The sequence below is a fragment of the Vulpes lagopus genome, chromosome 1 (genome assembly GCF_018345385.1).
Source record: "Vulpes lagopus strain Blue_001 chromosome 1, ASM1834538v1, whole genome shotgun sequence".
NCBI classification, from domain to species: domain Eukaryota; kingdom Metazoa; phylum Chordata; class Mammalia; order Carnivora; family Canidae; genus Vulpes; species Vulpes lagopus.
The window spans coordinates 26,190,897-26,210,009 of NC_054824.1; the positions used below are offsets into that span (position 1 = coordinate 26,190,897).

The window sequence follows — 19,113 nt, forward strand, 5'->3', positions numbered from 1 at the left end:
AATGGCAGGGAAAATAAAAACATAATTAAACTAATGGATGGCTGAATTCAAACCATAAAAGTGAAATACAAGTCAAATATAAGTATCAATAAACAAGAATTATTTTTTTAAAATCCAAGGCAGCATAAAGTAGGAATTACCAGTATTTATCTAAATAGTGACCATCTGGGATCCCTGGGTGGCGCAGCGGTTTGGCGCCTGCCTTTGGCCCAGGGCGCGATCCTGGAGACCGGGGATCGAATCCCACATCAGGCTCCACGTGCATGGAGCCTGCTTCTCCCTCTGCCTGTATCTCTGCCTCTCTCTCTCTGTGTGACTATCATAAATAAATTTTAAAAAATTAAAAAAAAATAAATAAATAAATAAATAGTGACCATCTATCGTAAACATCTTTTCTCTATTGCTTTGAAAAACCAGCAAAAATTTAAATACCAGAAAATTTAGAACTGTGAATAAATTTTTAAAATCAGAATGATCTGTAAAAGCATATTATGCTAACTCCCTCTGTAAAGCAGAAAAATCATTTTAAGTTTTGAAATGGCTTTTTAGGGCAGTCCGGGTGGCTCAGCGGTTTAGCACCGCCTTCAGTACAGGGCGTGATCCTGGAGTCCTGGGATCGAGTCCCACATCGGGGTCCTTGCGTGGAGCCTGCTTCTCCCTCTGCCTGTCTCTCTCTCTCTCTCTCTCTCTCTCTCTCTGTGTGTATCTCTCATGAGTAAATAAATAAAACCTTTAAAAAAATTCCAAAAAAATAATAAATAATAAAAAAATAAAATGGCTTTTTATGCCAGGTGTTCAAAATATATAGAGCACTTCATCAGGATTTTATGTATGACTGCCAAGTATACTTTTAAAATGTATTGAGCGGGCTGCCTGGGTGGCTCAGTTGGTTAAGCATCTGCCTTTGGCTCAGGTCATGATCTCTGGGTCCTGGGACTGAGCCCTGCATCAAGGTCCCTGCTCAGGGAGAAGGCTGCTTCTCCTCTGTCCCATTCCCTCCACTCATGCTCTTTCTCTCTCAAACAAATAAAATCTTTAAAAAAATAAAATGTATTGGCTCTAATCACATAAAATTGAGTTCCATCTAAAAAGGAACTTAGAGGATCCTGTGTGGCTCAGTTGTTTGACTGTCCAACTCTGAGTTTTGACTCAGGTTATAATCTCATGGGTCCTGGGATCCAGCCCCCCTGGACTTCCCCTGTGGGCTCTGTGCTCAGCAGGGAGTCTGCTTGAAAGATTCTCTCCTTCTGCTCCCCCCACCCCCACTAGCTCTCTCATGGGCAGGCATGCTCTCTCTCATAAATAAATAAATAAATCTTGGGGCGTGTGGGTAGCTCAGCAAGTTAAGCATCTGCCTTCAGCTTGGGTCATGATCCCAGGTCCTGGGACTGAGCCCTGCATCAAGCTCCCTGCTCAGAGGGGAACCTGCTTCTTCCTCTGCCCCTCCCCCTGCTCATGCCTTTTCTCTCTCACATAAAGAAGTAAAATCTTTACAATCTTTAAAAAAAAAAATAAAAAAGAACTTAAGTGATAAACTTCTCATACTAAGGAAACATAAAATCAAATCATGAGCTATTTTTTTTTAACTCTCAGGCTATCAAAAATTTAAGACAAATAATCTCCAGTATTAGGAAAGAGGAAATTTCATATATTGTTTATGGGAGTATAAATTGGCATAATCTATCTTTTTTGGATAGTAGTATGGCCCTATCTATTAATTTAAAATCTGTAGACTCCTTGATCCAGCAATTCTGCTTCCAGAAATTTGCCCTATTAGCAGTGTATCCCTGACAAGAATGAAAGGATGTATATATAAGGAAACCATTTAAATGTCCCTTAGTCTGATTAAAGATATTACAAATCCATACTATGGAATTATGCAGCCATGAGAAAGAATGAGTTGATTTATATGGAATGATATGAAAAGATGTTCATAATAAATGGGAGAAAAGTGACCAGCGGTCAGGGTGTATATATGTATGAAAAATATATGTGCATATATGTGTATATATGCATAGAAAAATATATGTGCATAGAAAAATATCAGAAAGGTTATATATCAAATTTCAAACTGAATGATTACTTGGGGGAGTATTAAATGGATAAGTAATGGTTACAGAGTAAGAGGATTTTACTTTTAAATTCTATGTTTACTTTAATGACACAACCAATAAAATACTGAATCTATAAGATACTAGGACACTGCTCACTTTGTTTTCCTAGATACTACTACAAATTCACAGTCTCCAACCTTCAAACAGGGACTTCAGAGCTAATCTAGTGATCCAACGTTTAGATAGTTTGCTATTAGAAGTCAGGCTTCTTTAGGCCAAGATTATGCTTTAACTCACATTTAACCCCCCCAGTGCTTAGATAGCACACATCATTCACTTAATAAAAAACTGCCAAAGGGAGGATGGACGGACAGATTGACATAAGGGAAAGGAATGAACTGATGATTAAAGCTTTACTAAGGAGCTGAAAAATATCTAAGATGTGGGAGTAACACAATAATTTAGGAATTTTAGAAAAATTGTTGAAAACATTTCAAAAGCTATCTCAAGAAACTTTATGTCTGCCAATTTAACTGTCTACATAGCTATTCTGAACTAATAAGAAAACTTCAATCTCCTGTTTTGCTCTGATATACAAAGACTAAATTGCCAATTATCTGAGATAAAAAGAGAAATAAAGGAAAAAAAAAACCCTCTGATTTAGCCAATGTCCAAACTAATGATATAATTTCTTAGGCTACAACCTTGGGCTCTATTCTACCTAGCCTAAAAATTCCCAGACATCACTCTTCCCAGAACCCTCATTATCTTCACCATCCACAATAACCTTATTTCTAATCCTGGTCCAAGCCTACCTACCATCTTCCTCCTCTTTTTCTATTCTCAAATAAATAAATAAATAAATTTTAAAAATCACACAATTAATACTATAATTACAACCTCTAACCTCATCTGAGCATTCAGCTGTTTGTATCTGTCTACTCAGCTGACTGCAAGCTCTGTTAATTGTCAGAGCTCTGTATCTCAATTCTTCCCGTTACACATCTTTAAGGGTATCTATAGTCATTTTCTTCTCCTCTCTCTATTGCTCTGGAGTTGAAAGATAGTTAGAGATACAAGACACTTGTACGCATTAAATGCTCAATCAATGCTGTTCAACACATTACAGCTTTACCTAAATTATTTAAATGCATATTCCCTGTTTCTTGATCAACAACTTTTAATTTTCCTACCCTGTCTCCAACTTCATTTTGGAATTATGAGTCCTTCAAAATGCAAATTCCCATTTGGACCATGATTCTATCTCAGAATTCTGTAGTATAAAACAAATACATAAATACTATGCTTTATGCCAAACTAAAAAAAAAAAATTATGTCTCACAGAGGAAATAAAGTTTTATATTAAATATGCAAATAAAATTTTGATCTTAATATATATACTTATCTATATATATGACTGCTCCCTAGGAATATATGTTTTTGAGTACATTATGCATGTGTATAAAACAGAGAACATATTTTTAGGAGGAAGTCATGTAAATTCTAGTTACTTAAATTAGCCAGTTAGAAAGATCTACAAGTATCTTGAAGTCAGGTAAAATGAAAGGTAGGGCCCAACTGCTAACAAATAAAAACACCCTACTTAATTGTTAAGCTACTCCCATCTTCCCATAATTTAACCACAGCAGGAAAAAGATTCAATTTAAAACAGAAGCTAGGTGAAATCAGTTTACATATAACTTTGAAAGCTTCTTAGAATCACTACCCAAGAGCATACTAAAATTTAAGATTGACAACAGTCCCTCACTATCTAAGAGAAAGAGTCGTCAAAGACATTCTAATCTAATTGAAAATTAATTTCTTCACTTTTAAAAATAATTACTAACAAAAGAAAACATACTCACCTCTTCGATTAACTTTTCATTTGGTGATGATGTACAAAGACAAACAAGGTAAGTTTGCTTAAAACTACCTTTTGTACCAATCTCTGGATGGTCAGAACACAGCTTTGCTAGAGCAGTTGCTTGACTTAACTGATTGGTTTTGATTAGATGTTTAATTCTCATATCCAACAAGATGGGACCCTCAAAAGCTAAAAATTCATTCACTTTAAAAAACAAGACATAATAGATTATTAACATTTGGTAATAATTCATTTGCAATACAAATACTTAAAAGGAATATCTTTTTTAAAGCACAGGAACTAATAATACTCTTTTTTCTTTGTGATTTTCTATTACTGTCATGCTATTATAAAATACTTGACTTTATAAAGCAAAAGGAGTTTATACTGCTAACTTTTAAAAGGTGCATTAAATATTTTTACCCACTTAGATTGAGGTGAATTAACTTTTATATGATAAAAGTAATTTTGCATTGATTTATAATAGCCCATGCTACTAAAATTACACTAATTCTTTTCCCTACAGCATTTATTCTTGAATATCAGAAGTTAGTATCCCTGCAAATCTGCTGTACTGGGGCATTACACACTTACATGGGTAATCACAAAAGAATGTTTGGGTATTTTAGAAGATGAGACTCAACTAATATTGTGTTCAATACTGATGATGTATTTTTCATGTTACAAAAGTGAAGTCTATTTTGCTTTAATAGGTGTTTTAGAACAAATTAATTATCTACAGAAAATAAATAAGTGGTTCAAGAAAGTCTGATGAAACTTCTGCAGGTTTGAAAATTTTAAAACAGGAACTGATAAATAAACCTCAACATTTGCTTAAGACCCACTTACACATAATACATGTCTAGTCTGTTCAACTCTTTGAATTTCCTACTACTTGTTTGATCAACTACAAATAAGAATTTTTATTTTTTGTATTTGTGAAGGAGTTTAAGTTTTAACAAGTGCAAATTTAAACTTCTGTTTTCTGTACCAGAATGAGAAATGTTTAAAAATTTACTATGGCTAGCCTGAAACCTTTGGAAGGCTTTTAGTAATATAATTTTTAAATATTCTAAATAAAACACAGAATTTGTCTACTTATGAACAAACTGGAAAACATGTCTAGCAAGTAATGTGTGGATTAAAGGATGGAGAATGAGAGATATTCTTCCTTCTTTAAATAGCCTTTACTACCCTCTTGTACTTTTATTTTTTGGATCTAACTGCACTGTATTTCATGGTGAAGAGATTCTTCTATGAGACAGTATAACCATGGCTCCTCAGTATTAAAACCATGAGCGTATAATTTGACACAGGATCCCAAATTCCATCCTTTTCTAGACCTTTGTACCTGCCACTCTTCATTCTATTCTACACTCTGCCATATTAAACTAAATCAAAAAGTATAAAGATTGAACACATAAATAAAATTAAGTGCATAACTCTGTGTTGCCTCTAATCTTACATATACAGGACATTACTTTTATTATTGTTTTTAGTATCACATGATCCCACTGGGAAAATTATATTGCAAATATCTTTTCACCATTTAGTTTACTGCCAAACCAAAAATCAGTAAAGATTCTAAATAAACGTAAAAAAAAAAAAAAAAAAGAGTTAAAGTTCTGGCTATAAATAGGTCATAGACTTAAAAAACACCTTTAGTTTCCTAATACAATAATTCTCTTTAAAGGAAAAATCCAGCAATACAAAGTCTGAGAATTATTTAAAATATTCCCACTAAAACTTGTAATCAACAAATTCTGAGGATCGTGGCAAAGATATTATTTAAAGGTGGCAAAAGTATTTAGTAAAACTGATGACACTGAGTAGAACATGAAATAGTACCTAAAAATCTTAAATAGCAACACATAAATTAGAATGACAAATTGTGCAAAATAATTTTTGAGCTAATTCAATATATAGAATATATGTTAACATAAGATTTCAAAAACATAGATATTTTTTCTTTTTTAATGATGGGAAACCACTGCCACACTTAGTGCAAAATTGATTCCAAAGAAATATAGACTATTAGAGCAGAAGGGACTTTACAGATAATTTTGTCCAGCTCCATCATTTGGCAGATGAGTAAACTGAGGCTCACAGAAAGTAAGTAACTTCCTAGGATCATAAAGCCAGTTAATGACAGAACCAGGACCAGAATAATGTGTCTTTTGACTTCCAGCTTAATATAGTGGTGGGATAAGAAAACCAAATTCACAGTAAATGTGACTACTTCTAATTAGATTGGCACTTTATAGCAGTAACGAGCTATGAAGTAGCATTATTTTAAAGGAAAATAATCATGCATTCTGAAGCTCAGGATTGACAGGGATCAAAAGTAGATTATATTTTAATACTCAATCAGAACCTGCTGAACCTCCCCCCTAGCTTTTTCCATTTCTACTGCATTGCCTTCCACTTCCCATCCCTTTATATCTTTTTACTGCTCTCCTATCTAGAACATGTTTTTTCTTATAGCATAATAATATCCTTGAGTAGCTAGTCACACCACATCTCATGCTCTACACCTTGCTTTTCCCACTCCCATCCCAGAAAAATAAAAATATCTTGAATTTTACTTGTGTGTAGCTTTTTAATCTATTCTCTCTATATTTATGGACTTGAACAGAAAAGCAGCTTTTACTACCTTCGAGCCTAACAAGAGAGCTGGATGACATAATATCACAATGTAAATCAATATATAGTCAGTTCAATTAAGAAAGAATGGCTTCTCTTCATAGAATGCCACTTACATAATAGTAAAAAATACTAGTTTCCACATTAAAGATAATTAAATATTTACAATATATAAGTTGAATTTTTGTGATAAATCATTACACAAATATTAAATGAGCATCCTATATACCAAAGCTTAGGTTAACTAGGTCCTAGATTTCCCTCAAAGTGGAGTCAACTTATTTACTGGCAAGGTATAGACAACATCTCTAACAAGCATCTGAAATTGCATACAGAAATCTCTATCCCACAGTATGTTATCTCAATTCACTTAGTTGTGCTCAAGCAAAGAACCTAACAGTTTCCTTAAAAGTGCCCTCTCGTGCTTCCTTCTCACACACACATTCAGCCCACCACCTAATTTTGTCACTGCTTATTGCCTAAATACTCCATCCCATTCACTTTTTCCCGTCTCTCCTCCTGCCATTCATTCACCCACTCCTCCACTTTGTAGCATTCTGCTAGTCATCTGCATCCACTCTTATACCATCACATTTCTACTAAGACCCGATTTCTTTCTTTTTTTTTTTTTTAAAGTACAACAGACTTGATTGTCTTCTCCTAAGTTAAAATCCTCCAATGCTTTCCCTTTGCCTTCAAAGAGTAAATTCTAAAATTTTTACCACGGCCTACCTGAATCTCCATCAACTATTCCTTTTTTAAAAATACAATTTGTATTTCCTCTTAAAAACAATTCAGCATTTGGGCAAGAAAGAAAATGCATCCAAATTGGAAAAGAAGTAGTCAAATAATCTGACTGCAAATGACATGACCTTATTTGTAGGAAACCCTAAAAATTCCACAAAAAAACTATTAGAATAAATGACTTTAGCAAAGTTACAGGATACAATAATCAAAATATAAAAATAAGGTCAATTTTTATACACTAACAATGAACAACCTGAAAAGGAAACTAAGAAGAAAAATTTATTCTAAAATTCATATTAAATCTCAAAGAACTCCTGATAGGCAAAACAATTTTGAAAAAGAACAAAGTTTGAGGTGTCCCACTTCCTTACTTCAAAATAATATATATAAAGCTACAGTAATCAAAACATAGTGGTACTAGCATATAGACAGACATAGGCAATGCAACAGAGCAAAAAGGCCAGAAATAAATCTTCATATATGGTCATATGATCTTCGACAAGAATGCCAAAAATCGCTCAATGAGAAATGGACAGTCTCTTCAACAAATGGTGCTTGAAAAACTCACGTTCACATGCAAAAGAATGAAGTTGGACATTCACCGTATACCATATAAAAATTCAACTCAAAATGGATTAAAGATCTAAATTTAAGACCCAAAACTATAAAACTCCTAGAGAAAACAAAGGGGATAAGCTTGAAGACACTGGAATTGGCAAGAACTTATTGGATGACATCAAGATAGACAATAAAAACAAAAACAGACAACTGGAACTACATCAAACCTAATTTTTATGCATCAAACGACAGAACCAACAGAGTGAAAAGGCAACCTACATAATGGGAGAAAATATGTGCAAATCATATACCTGATGAGGGGTTAATATCTATATAAAGAATACTTTTAAAAAAAGAATACTTACAGCTCAACAATAAGAAATCAAATAGTCAAATAATCAAATAATCAAATCAAATTAAAAATTTAATTTTTAATCAAATTAAAAAGTTGGACAAAGGATTTTAACAGACATTTCTCCAAAGATGATATACATTCAACAAATGAAAAGACACCAAACTAATCATCATAGAAATGAAATCAAAACAATGAGATATTACTTCATGTCCATTAGAATAGTTATTATAAACAAACAAAACAAATGCTAAGAAGCCCAGAAAATAAGTGCTGGTGAGGATGTGGAGAAACTGGAAGCTTTGTGCACTGTTGATGGGACTGTAAAATGGTACAACTTCTATGGAAAACAATCTAGAAGCTCTTCAAAAAGTGAAAAATAGAACTATCTACCATATGATTCAACCACGTCTGGGTTATGTACATAAAAGAACTGAAAGGAGGGTCCTCAAGTGATACACATATGCACCCTCAGGTTCATGACAGTACTACCTACAAGAGCCAAGAAGTAGAAGCAATCCCAACGTCCGCCAACAGATAAATACATATATGTGGTATATCCATGCAATGGAATATTATTCACTCTCAAAAAAGGAAATCCTGGGATATGCTATAATATGGATGATCCTTGACAATAAGAACATTATGCTAAGTGAAATAAGCCAGTCACAAAAAGGTAAATACAATATAATCCTACTTATAAAAGTAACTAAAGTAATCTGTCATAGAAACCAAAAGTAAAATGATGGTTAACCAGGGGCTGAGACTTGTGGTAGAAGGAGTTGAAACTAAATTGTTACAGAATTTTAAAAAATGTTGGAGAGACTAGGCAGCTTAGTCAAGCATCTAACTTCAGCTCAGGTCATAATCTCAGGGTCTTGGGACGGAGCACTGTGTCAGGCTCCATGTTCAGCGGGACGCTGCCGGTCCCTCTCCCTCTGCCCTTTCCACTGTTTGTGTGTGCACTCTCTCTCTCTCTCTCTCTCAAATAAATAAAATTAAAAAAAAAACTGTTACAGAATTTTAATTTTGCAACATGAAAAGTTCTGGAGATAGATTTTACAACAATATGAATATATTTAACACTACTGAACTTTTACACTTAAAAATGGTATGTGTTGGGCAGCCTGGGTGGCTCTCAATGGTTTAGCGCCACCTTCAGTCCAGGGTGTGATCCTGGAGTCCTGGGATCGAGTCCCATGTCAGGCTTCCTGCATGGAGCCTGCTTCTCCCTCTGCCTATCTCTCTGCCTCTCTCTCTCTGTCTCTCATGAATAAATAAATAAAATCTTTAAAAAAAAATGGTATGTTTTTTACCACAATCAAAAATCACTGCAGCACTGTTAATCACAAAAATTTCATATTTAGAAATTTAATAAAAATAGAATACTTCAAGCTGTAGATAAGCAGTTCTTAACTATGGTTGTACAATTAGGTTGATCTTCTTAAAAGTACTAATGTTGATGGGACTGTAAAATGGTACAACTTCTATGGAAAACAATCTGGAAGCTCTTCAAAAAGTGAAAAATAGAACTATCTACCATATGATTCAACCACGTCTGGGTTATGTACATAAAAGAACTGAAAGGAGGGTCCTCAAGTGATACACATATGCCTGGGGCTGAGACCCAGAGACTCTGGTCGGAGGTAGACCTCCAGCCTTGAAATGCCTAAAAACTCTATAGGTGGTTTAAGCATAGCCAGGATTGAGAACCATTCCTCTGGGAATCTATATTTCATGTCCAAATTACCAATTAGAGATAGTCTTAATCTTTGCCCTATCCCTCAACCCTTTCTTGAGGGAATACATTACATTTATAACAAACAGAATCTTTTACTTAAAAGATTTCAGAATGTCTTAAATCATGTTGCTTCTTTCGTTAAATCTGAAACTTTATGGTTATTACCTGATTATGGTAAAACTTTATGATAACAGATTTTCTGACTTGACTGCTGTGAAACAGAATTTTTAAAAGACAAAAAAAAAAATCCATACCATAGGTGAACCTAAAATTTTTGTGCGAATTAAAATTTCATTATGACCTTTGCATTAATTAAGTTGACATGGGGTGCCTGGATGGCTCAGTGGTTGAGCGTCTGCCTTTGGTTCGGGGCATGTTCCTGGAGTCCTGGGATTGAGTCCCCACATCAGGCTCTCCATGAGGAGCCTGCTGCTTCTCCTGCCTATGTCTGTGCCTCTCTCTGTGTCTCTCATGAATAAATAAATAACATCTGGGATCCCTGGGTGGCGCAGCGGTTTGGCGCCTGCCTTTGGCCCAGGGCGCGATCCTGGAGACCCGGGATCGAATCCCACATCAGGCTCCCGGTGCATGGAGCCTGCTTCTCCCTCTGCCTGTGTCTCTGCCTCTCTCTCTCTCTCTCTCTGTGACTATCATAAATAAAAAAAAAAAAAAAAAAAAGATTTTATAAAAAAAAAAAATAAATAACATCTAAAAATAAAAAACTGACATATTTATATATATATATATAAATTATTATAAAACAAACTCATTAAAACAGAATGCTTCAAGATGTTTTAAGAAATGATTGAGTGTATTTTATTTTAAAATCATTTTTAGTAAAAATGAAAATTTGGGGTCACTATATTTTTATTTAATTATATAATAGAGTATAATTAATGTTAAATACAAATATGTCATCAGTGTAAAATGGGAGCAAACACTTTCACAGGCTTACGACAGTTAAATTCTATCAGCTTAATTCTATCCAGTCACTATCTGATAATTTAAGGGTTATACGTAAGTAAAGTCTAATTTAGAAGTGATTTTTTTTTTAAGATTTATTTATTTGACACACAGAGAGAGAGAAAGTGAGCAAGGGCACAAGTGGGGGTGAGGGAGGTAAGGAGTGGGGGGTGGGGAGTAGCAGGCATTCTCTGTATAGACACGTAAAGCTACATATACATACACAAAAAATATACCAAAAGTATCAAAAAAGTATCAGTATAGTAATTAAAGATTTACCATCTGAAAGTAAATGCAGCTGCATGCAATCAGATCTGACCTCATCCTATTTACCTGGAAAGAATGAGTTATCACCTGCTCTCACCTTCTATCTCCCCTCCCTTCAAAATATTACATCTTATGTATACTAACATGTGATAAACCAGAGAACTTATCCACCTTCGCTTTTAAATGCAAAGTTTATTACTGAAATAAAGATTTATTTTCTCACAAAATTCTTAAAGATTTATAAGTACTGTGGGAAAGCTTAAGCTTCAGAAATTTCCTTTGAAAAAAAAAAAAAAGGGTTCCGGGGGGGGGAGGGGGGAAGGACAGCAGGGCTTAAGATTCAAGAAAGGATGGGTAAGCTAACAAAAATGTGAATTGTACAACTGCAAATTATCCCAATATAGAAGTATAAGGAAAGGGGTGAAGAAATTCAGTGTGATTGTAATAGAAAGGTCTCACAAAGTTTATATTGTAAGATGACATCATGTACAAAACAGAAAGCAGGCTGAGGACCAAGGATGCATGCATCATGAGTGTTAGGTTCTAACCTATGCAAAATGTTATTAAAGCTAGAACCCAAGATGACCCCTAGAGCTCACCAAAAATACTGAGGACAATCAAATCGGCAGAGGTGGGTATCTTCTGGAGAAAAGACGGTTCCTTGGGTTTGATATAAATAATCAAATAAATAATCTCTGTCTCCTGACAGAGAAAAAGGAGAATTCCTCTAACGGTGGTTTTGTTAATAAGCTTTAGATTTAAAGGGGCAGAATGAACAATGGAGCAAATGGAAATAGATGGGAAAACCTAATTTTCAAAATGGGGCTGAGCAATAGATGTAATCCTGAATAAAAGTCTCACAATTAATTACATTAAAAACATGGCTTGTGATCATTCAGAGGATATGTGAGCATTCAGAGCCAAGACAGATTCAATAAACATAAATTAGGTTACAGTTGTCACAAAAATTATCTCAATATATATCAGAGACCCAAATGTAAAATGTGGAACTGTAAGAGATAAATGAAATTATGAAAGAAATCTATGGAACTCTAGGTTATGTAATGAATGAGTATGTATGTATGTATTGCTATTTTTATTTATTTATTTATTTATTTATTTATTTATTTATTTATTTTTTTCAGTATAGTTCACATAGTGGTAATGAGTTTTTTGATAAAACATCAAAGGCATGACCCACAAAAGAAAAAAATTCCTAAGCTGGACTTCATTAAAATTTTAATTTTCTGCTCTGTGAAAGACACTGTTAAGGAAAAGGATGAACCACAGACTAGAAGAATGTATTTGCAAAATTTGTATCTGATAAAGGATTCATATCCAAAATATACAAAGAACTGTTAAAATTTAACAATAAGAAAACAAACAACCTTATTTTAAAAACAGGGAACAAAAATCTAAAGGGATGCCTCACCAAATACATACAGATGGCAAATACGCATATGAAAAGAATGTTCAGTATTTTATATCATTACAGAAATGCTAATTAAAACAAAAATGTGATATTACTACACACCTATTAGAATGGCTACAATTCCCAAAATAGGTAATCCCAATTACCAATGAGGGTCTAGAGCAACATGAATTCTCATTCATCGCTGTGAGAGTGAAGAATGGTATAGCCACTTAAGAGAACAGTTTGGCAGTTTCTTACAAAGCAAAACAGTCTTACATATGATCTAACAATCTTATCCCTAGTATTTACTCAACTCCTGTGAAACTTATGTTCTCCCAAAAACTTGCAGACAAATGTTTATAGTAGTTTTATTCATAAACAGAAATGGTAGCAACCAAGATGTCTTTTAATAGGTAAATGGATACAGAAAATGGTACATTCATGCCACATATATTATCATGGAATACTATTCAGCAATAAAAAGAAATGAGTTGTTAAAGTATTCAAGACATAGGTAAATGTTAAATGCATACTGCCAAGTAAAAGAAACTAGACCAAAAGGCTGTATCATTATATGACAGTCTCGAAAAGGCAAAACTATAGAGATGGTAAATAAATCAGTAGTTATCAGGTGTTCAGGAAAGGGTTCAACAGGTGAAGATGTTGATTTTTTTTATGGCAGTGAATCTATTCTGTATGATACTATAATGGTAGATATATGGTACTATGCATTTGTCAAAACCTCTAGAACCTTACAGCACAAAGAAGGAATCTTAAAGTATGCAAATTTTATTTAGGAGGTTGGGGAAGCCCAGGATGAAATGAAGAATATGGCAAAAAAAAAAAAAAAAAAAACACAAAAAAACCCCAAAACCCCCCCAAAAAATAAAAACCCCACTGTATTATAAATATTATGAAAGAACTTCACTGAAAGAGGCAGGGAAATAAAGTGCTCACCTAACCAACTCTGGATGAGTAGAGTCTATTAGAAATTGTACATAGCATTGTATTCTAATCAATAAAGTTGTTTTCCACAGAGGTGTAAGTTATCAATTCTGAAACCACTATACATGTATACTAAGACTGATGGCCAGTGATACTAGGTCAGTCTGAACAGGCTATATTATTGCATGATTCCAATTATATAACACTCTGCTGAAGTGAGAGGTTATAGATAAGCCAGAAGACTTGAATCATTCTTTCAGTATGGATTAGACTAGAAAACATTAGTACGAACTCTCCTATTTAGTTTTATATAAATACAGCTCATTATATATGGAAATATGTATAGATGTATCTATACATAGATTAGTATACCTACATATATTTTCTTGCTTTATCTGTTGAGTGTTCCTAGAAGCAATGATACCCTAGAAACAATGTCACTTTAGTAGCAATAAACACACCCAATTACCAGGTCTTGGCTTCTAACACTGGTCTCCAAGAAAAAAGAACAAAGGCTCTTGATTCTAGAAGTAGGGCAGGAAATATGTAAAATAAGCTAGAGTACTTTATAATGTCAAAAATCAAGAAAGTACCCAAATAAAAAACAACCCATAATGACAGGTATAAAGGGATACAAAAGTGAAATCAGAGAGTTCCCAATGGCCAAAGCTGGGACAATTTGAGCAACAAAGTAAATAAAGTAGTTTTGGATTATGACCAAAGTATAAAATGAATTTCCATTAGTCCATACTGATATAAGTAAATGACTGAATAAACGGGGAAAAGACAAATCTCTATAAATTTCAAATAATCTGTGTAGACACTTCACCCCTCAAGGAGGTAGGGCTTAAATTTCCACCTCTTAAGTGTGGGCTGCATGTAGCAACTTCCTTCCAAAGAATACCATATGGAAAAGGAGAAAAAGAGTAACTTTAAAATGGAGAAACCTGACATACTACCTCTGCCAGGTCATCAAAGTTAACATCAATAGTGAGAAGTCATGCGGACAGTATGTACCCTTGATATGATGTGGTAAAAATGGCATTTTACCTCTGTTATCTTCCTCCCCAAATCCGTAAGCCCAATTCTAATCATGAGAGCAACATCAGACAACTCCCAATTAAGGGACATTCTACAAAATACCTGACCAGTATTCCTCAAAACTGTCAAGGTCATCAAAAACAAGGAAAGTCTGAAAAATTGTCACAGCCAAGAGGAGCCTAAGAAGACATGACGACTAAATGTAATGTGGTATCCTGGATGGAATCCTGGAACAGAAAAAGGACATTAGATAAAAACTAAGGAAATCTGAATAAAGTATGGAAGTTAGTTAATAACACTATATTAATATTGGTTTATTAACTGTGACAAATGTATCATACTAAGGTAAGATATGAAGAGTAAGGAGAACTGGTAGTGGGGTATATTGGAACTCTTCACAATTTTTTTTGTAAATCTAAAACTATTCTAAAATTAAAAGTTCATTTTTAAAAATAATAAATTAGGTCATATTAACCTCAGTACTAAACACTATGGCTTTAGAGAATTCTAGCCAAACATGTGTTATGGTGTTTATGGTCTTTTATCAAATCCTTATATACAAAAAAGGAGAATGATGGAGCAGAAGACATAAGGAAAGACAGGTGTATTTTATCAAACAACCATAATCAAAGAGTATTGATTAAAGGACTGAAGGCAAGAAGGAAGGTTTCTGTAAGTATCCTGGGGCTAGACTTCTGGACATGACCATTTTATGGTTATTTTTCAAGGACCTGGATGCCAACAGAATATATGTTAATAAGAGGAAACTGATAAGGACAAAAACCTTGAATAACAAAATCAAGACTGCAAAGAATATTGAAAAGTTGCAAAACACAGAATGAATCTAACAGTGAAATTAAGCAGGAAAAAAAAAAGCAATGCTTCGTGTGCCAAAAGACAAAGTATAAAAATGTAGTTGATAATTTAAGGGTAGCACTTATTTCTTAAAATGTTTGTGTGGTTTTAGTAATCGCACCAAGTCGTGAGAATGATGGGGCTACCGAAAAGTTTAATGTCATCTTAAGTCACACTACAAGTATAAATTGTTAGAATGAAAAATAGAGTACCAATGACCTCAAAGCTTGTTAGATCATATTTAGGGTACACGTTAAGTTCTGAGAATTAGATATTAAAGAGAACAAAATGCACTAAAAAACCAGAATCATGATTGTAGATTTAAAATCTTCTAAAATCTCAAAAAATAAAATAAAATCTTTAAAAATCTCAATTGCTATGGCATGAAAGAGGGATTTATACTTTGTTTGGCATAGCTCTAGCAGTAGCACTAGATCCAAAACATAGAATTCTAAGAATGTAGTTTTCACAATTTTCATAGTCAAGATTTTCTAATCACAGGTTAAGAATAGACTGAACTACACAGCAAAGCACTCTCTAGCAAATAAATTGGTGTTTAAGCAAAGGCCAATTTATCAGTGATATTTTAGAAGGGCATTAAAATTGAGTAAAAAAATAAACATTCATTGTCTTTCCAATCTTGAGATTATGACCAAAGAAAGGTACAAGTAACATGTAAGCTTAAAGGTCCTGTGATATTCAAAGGCCACCTACTTGAATTATGTTGATTTAGTTACTAGTTACTTTATTCTAGGATGCTAAAACATTGAAGTCAAATCAGCATTTCCACCCACCCTGAATCCCCCAAATCAAAGAGCATTTATTGGTTTACCTGAGTTTTAGTGGGTCCAAACTTAAATCAATCAAAAAAGATATTCAGGATTAAGTAGATTACTTTCAATTATTACATCAACCTCCAAAGGCTTCACTATAAACAAACTAATAAGCATAGCCTACTGAGATATACTCATTATTCTCTAAGACCTAATTCTTCCCTTCAAACTTGTTATAGATAAGTTAAACTAAGAAGCTGGATATTTAAAGCTAAAAATTCCCTATCCTTTTGAACCATCAAGTTTGAAAATGTAAATAAATTAATAAATAAATTAACATTTGTGTAAAATGTTAATTCCTTCAGCTTTTTCAAAAGAGGTAACAAACATACACTTCTAGGTTATGTGATTATCCATAAAATGACTCTCATCAAAGACACATTCTAAGTAACAGAGGACCAAGTAGTCATTATGGCTGCAAAATCTCTGTCATTTAACATCTGATTGCTTCATTGAGTTTTATTAAAGTCTAGCTACCTATAATCCACTGCTATTGTAAGAAACTTGTCTTGACTGAATAGTCCAAATTACTCCAGTAGCTATGTCAGGCAAAGAATGAGAAATAAAGCAGCACAGAGATGGGCAGAGAGTGTTAATAGAAATGATGTTAGGCACATTTAAGCAAGTAAGGAAACTGAGCACATATTCTTTTAAAATAAATTTTAAATCCTGCTAAGGTAAAGGTTCCATTTTCCTGTTTTAGTGTAATGTGTGAGTTTGGCAAAAATGCTCTTCAGAAATTGACAACAGAAAAAAGGAGTTAATTATTTAAGCTAGGTATGATTTTATTAGGCGAGGTGCAACAAAGCATGATATAAAAAGGAGAGAGGTCTTGACTTCAATTCCTGGCTCTGCCTCATATCACTGGCAATGTGATATAGAAAAGACAACCAATCTTCCTGAGCCTCCATTTTCTCATCTGTAAAACAGGGATAATAAAGATCCTACCTTTTTCACAGGATCATTGTGAAGGTTAAATGAAATCATGAATATAAAAGCACATTTCACACTGTTAGGAATTATACAATGTAATCTGATATTATGAATATATTACATCCAGTATTTCCAAAAGCTGAATAGATTAGAAAGTATAATTTGCTTATAAGAACAAAATCATAGTGATATTAGTATACTGGGAATGTAACTAATAGGCCAAAGGCAAAAAATTCTAAGATTTTCAACTTTTAAATGTTGTTCTTATTACTGATTTAAATAATGAGAGTCCACTCCTCATTTCTCCAAGGTCATAGGAATACTGCAGCTAATCTGTGGATATCCACAATGTGAGGAGGTACTAAAAATAGTTTGCTTATGAAAATTAAGGAACAGATAACATTTCTAGAACTATCAGGAAAGCATGGAGAAATGGTAAGGGGGAGCCAGGTAGGAAAAACCAGCTTGAAAAGAAGTTTGGAGATTGGCTGGGAAGCCTTTTGGTAAATATCAATGTACCAGAAGAGTTCACAAGCAATGGACCTAACTAACACTCCTTTCTCAGAGCCTTCATAATTTGCTATTACATAGCAAAGTACCTAAAGTTTGCCATTAATCAACAAGCAAAGCAGCAATAAACAACAGAAGAAGTTTATTTACTTCTTCAGTTAAATAGCTTGGGAAAGGTTCTTGAAAAATAATTTCAAGAAAGTACCAAAGACAATAACTGCTCTTCCTCATCGTATGTACAATTTTTCAGCTCTGAACATTAAGTGTTATACGTATTATTAGTGATTTAGCCATCTCCTTCCAACAGGACATCTGCCAGTTTACAACAAAACGGAATAAAATAAGATGAAGCAATAAGCTGTTTGAGAAAGAGTACTAATCTTAGAGTGAGAAGACTTGAAGAGTTCCAGGTTTAATTTCTTTCTCTATTTTGAGGAAAATCATTTAACTACCCTACTTCTGCTTCCCCATCTGTCAAGTAAGTTACCAAATATAAGCGAGATTGCCACCTGTCAGGATGTCGCAGAGGGAATTCCTCTACTGAAATGATGTTGGGAAAAATTTTAGCTTTGCTGTTACTCTACGACTGTGTAATATCCTACAAATACATATTCCCCCAAATAAAATAAAGGTGAAGGGCCTGAAGCACCTCAGCTAAAATTTATTAATTGGTCCTTCTTTGGGAAATCTTGAGATAAATTATATTTATCAAAACAATTTTAAGTACTTATTTTTTCTAGTCTAATGATTCTTTTTTTCTCTCTCTCTAGAAAATTTACCTTTATCCTTATCCAATGGTTCCTGGGAAAGAATAGTGCACAGTACCGGGTTTTTCCACACCCCAGTCTCTTGAGCTAGAGTAGCTAAAAAATGCAATTCACAGCTGCCATTCTCCATCAGCTTTTCATGAGCTACCTATAAATATTAAATAAACATCCAAAGAATTACAACAGATTTTTTAAAAGCAAGCTTATCAGGCTCTAAAAATAATACTAAACTTTTGAAAAATAAGAGTTTTATCTTAAAAATTTCACATCACATTACAAAGTGCTGAATTCTTTTATTTCTAATTTTTAAAGATGAATCTCAAGAACTGTATCAATTATAAATTTTAAATAAATACAATGTATTTCTAGAATTAAGTCAAAATTATTTTCCCCCAAAATCTAAACCAAGAGCAAAGTTATTTCTCAGGGAAGCTATCAGAATATCCACAGCATAAAAGACCTTACACATTTTATATATCCTTTGTGTTAGTAAAAAACTTTTTCCAAAAACACTTCTACCATTAATAAAGGACAGATTTGCATCAAGGCCTAAGTGACAATGTACACAAATTCCAATAAAAGGAACTTATGAAAACAACTAAATGCATGATTTTTCATTTATTCAT

At 33.6% G+C, this 19,113-nt stretch overlaps 1 protein-coding gene across 2 annotated transcripts in view; it reads right to left on the reverse strand.

The window, feature by feature from the left end:
* ZNF292 (zinc finger protein 292) overlaps positions 1-19,113 on the reverse strand; it is a 101,087-nt gene that overhangs the window by 22,624 nt on the left and 59,350 nt on the right. For both annotated transcript variants that reach the window (XM_041747122.1, XM_041747130.1), the window contains 2 exons: positions 18,500-18,635; positions 3,920-4,122 (listed from right to left, as the gene is read on the reverse strand). In XM_041747122.1, the coding sequence (XP_041603056.1) occupies positions 3,920-4,122; positions 18,500-18,635 (339 nt within the window). The remainder of the gene's footprint in view (positions 1-3,919; positions 4,123-18,499; positions 18,636-19,113) is intronic.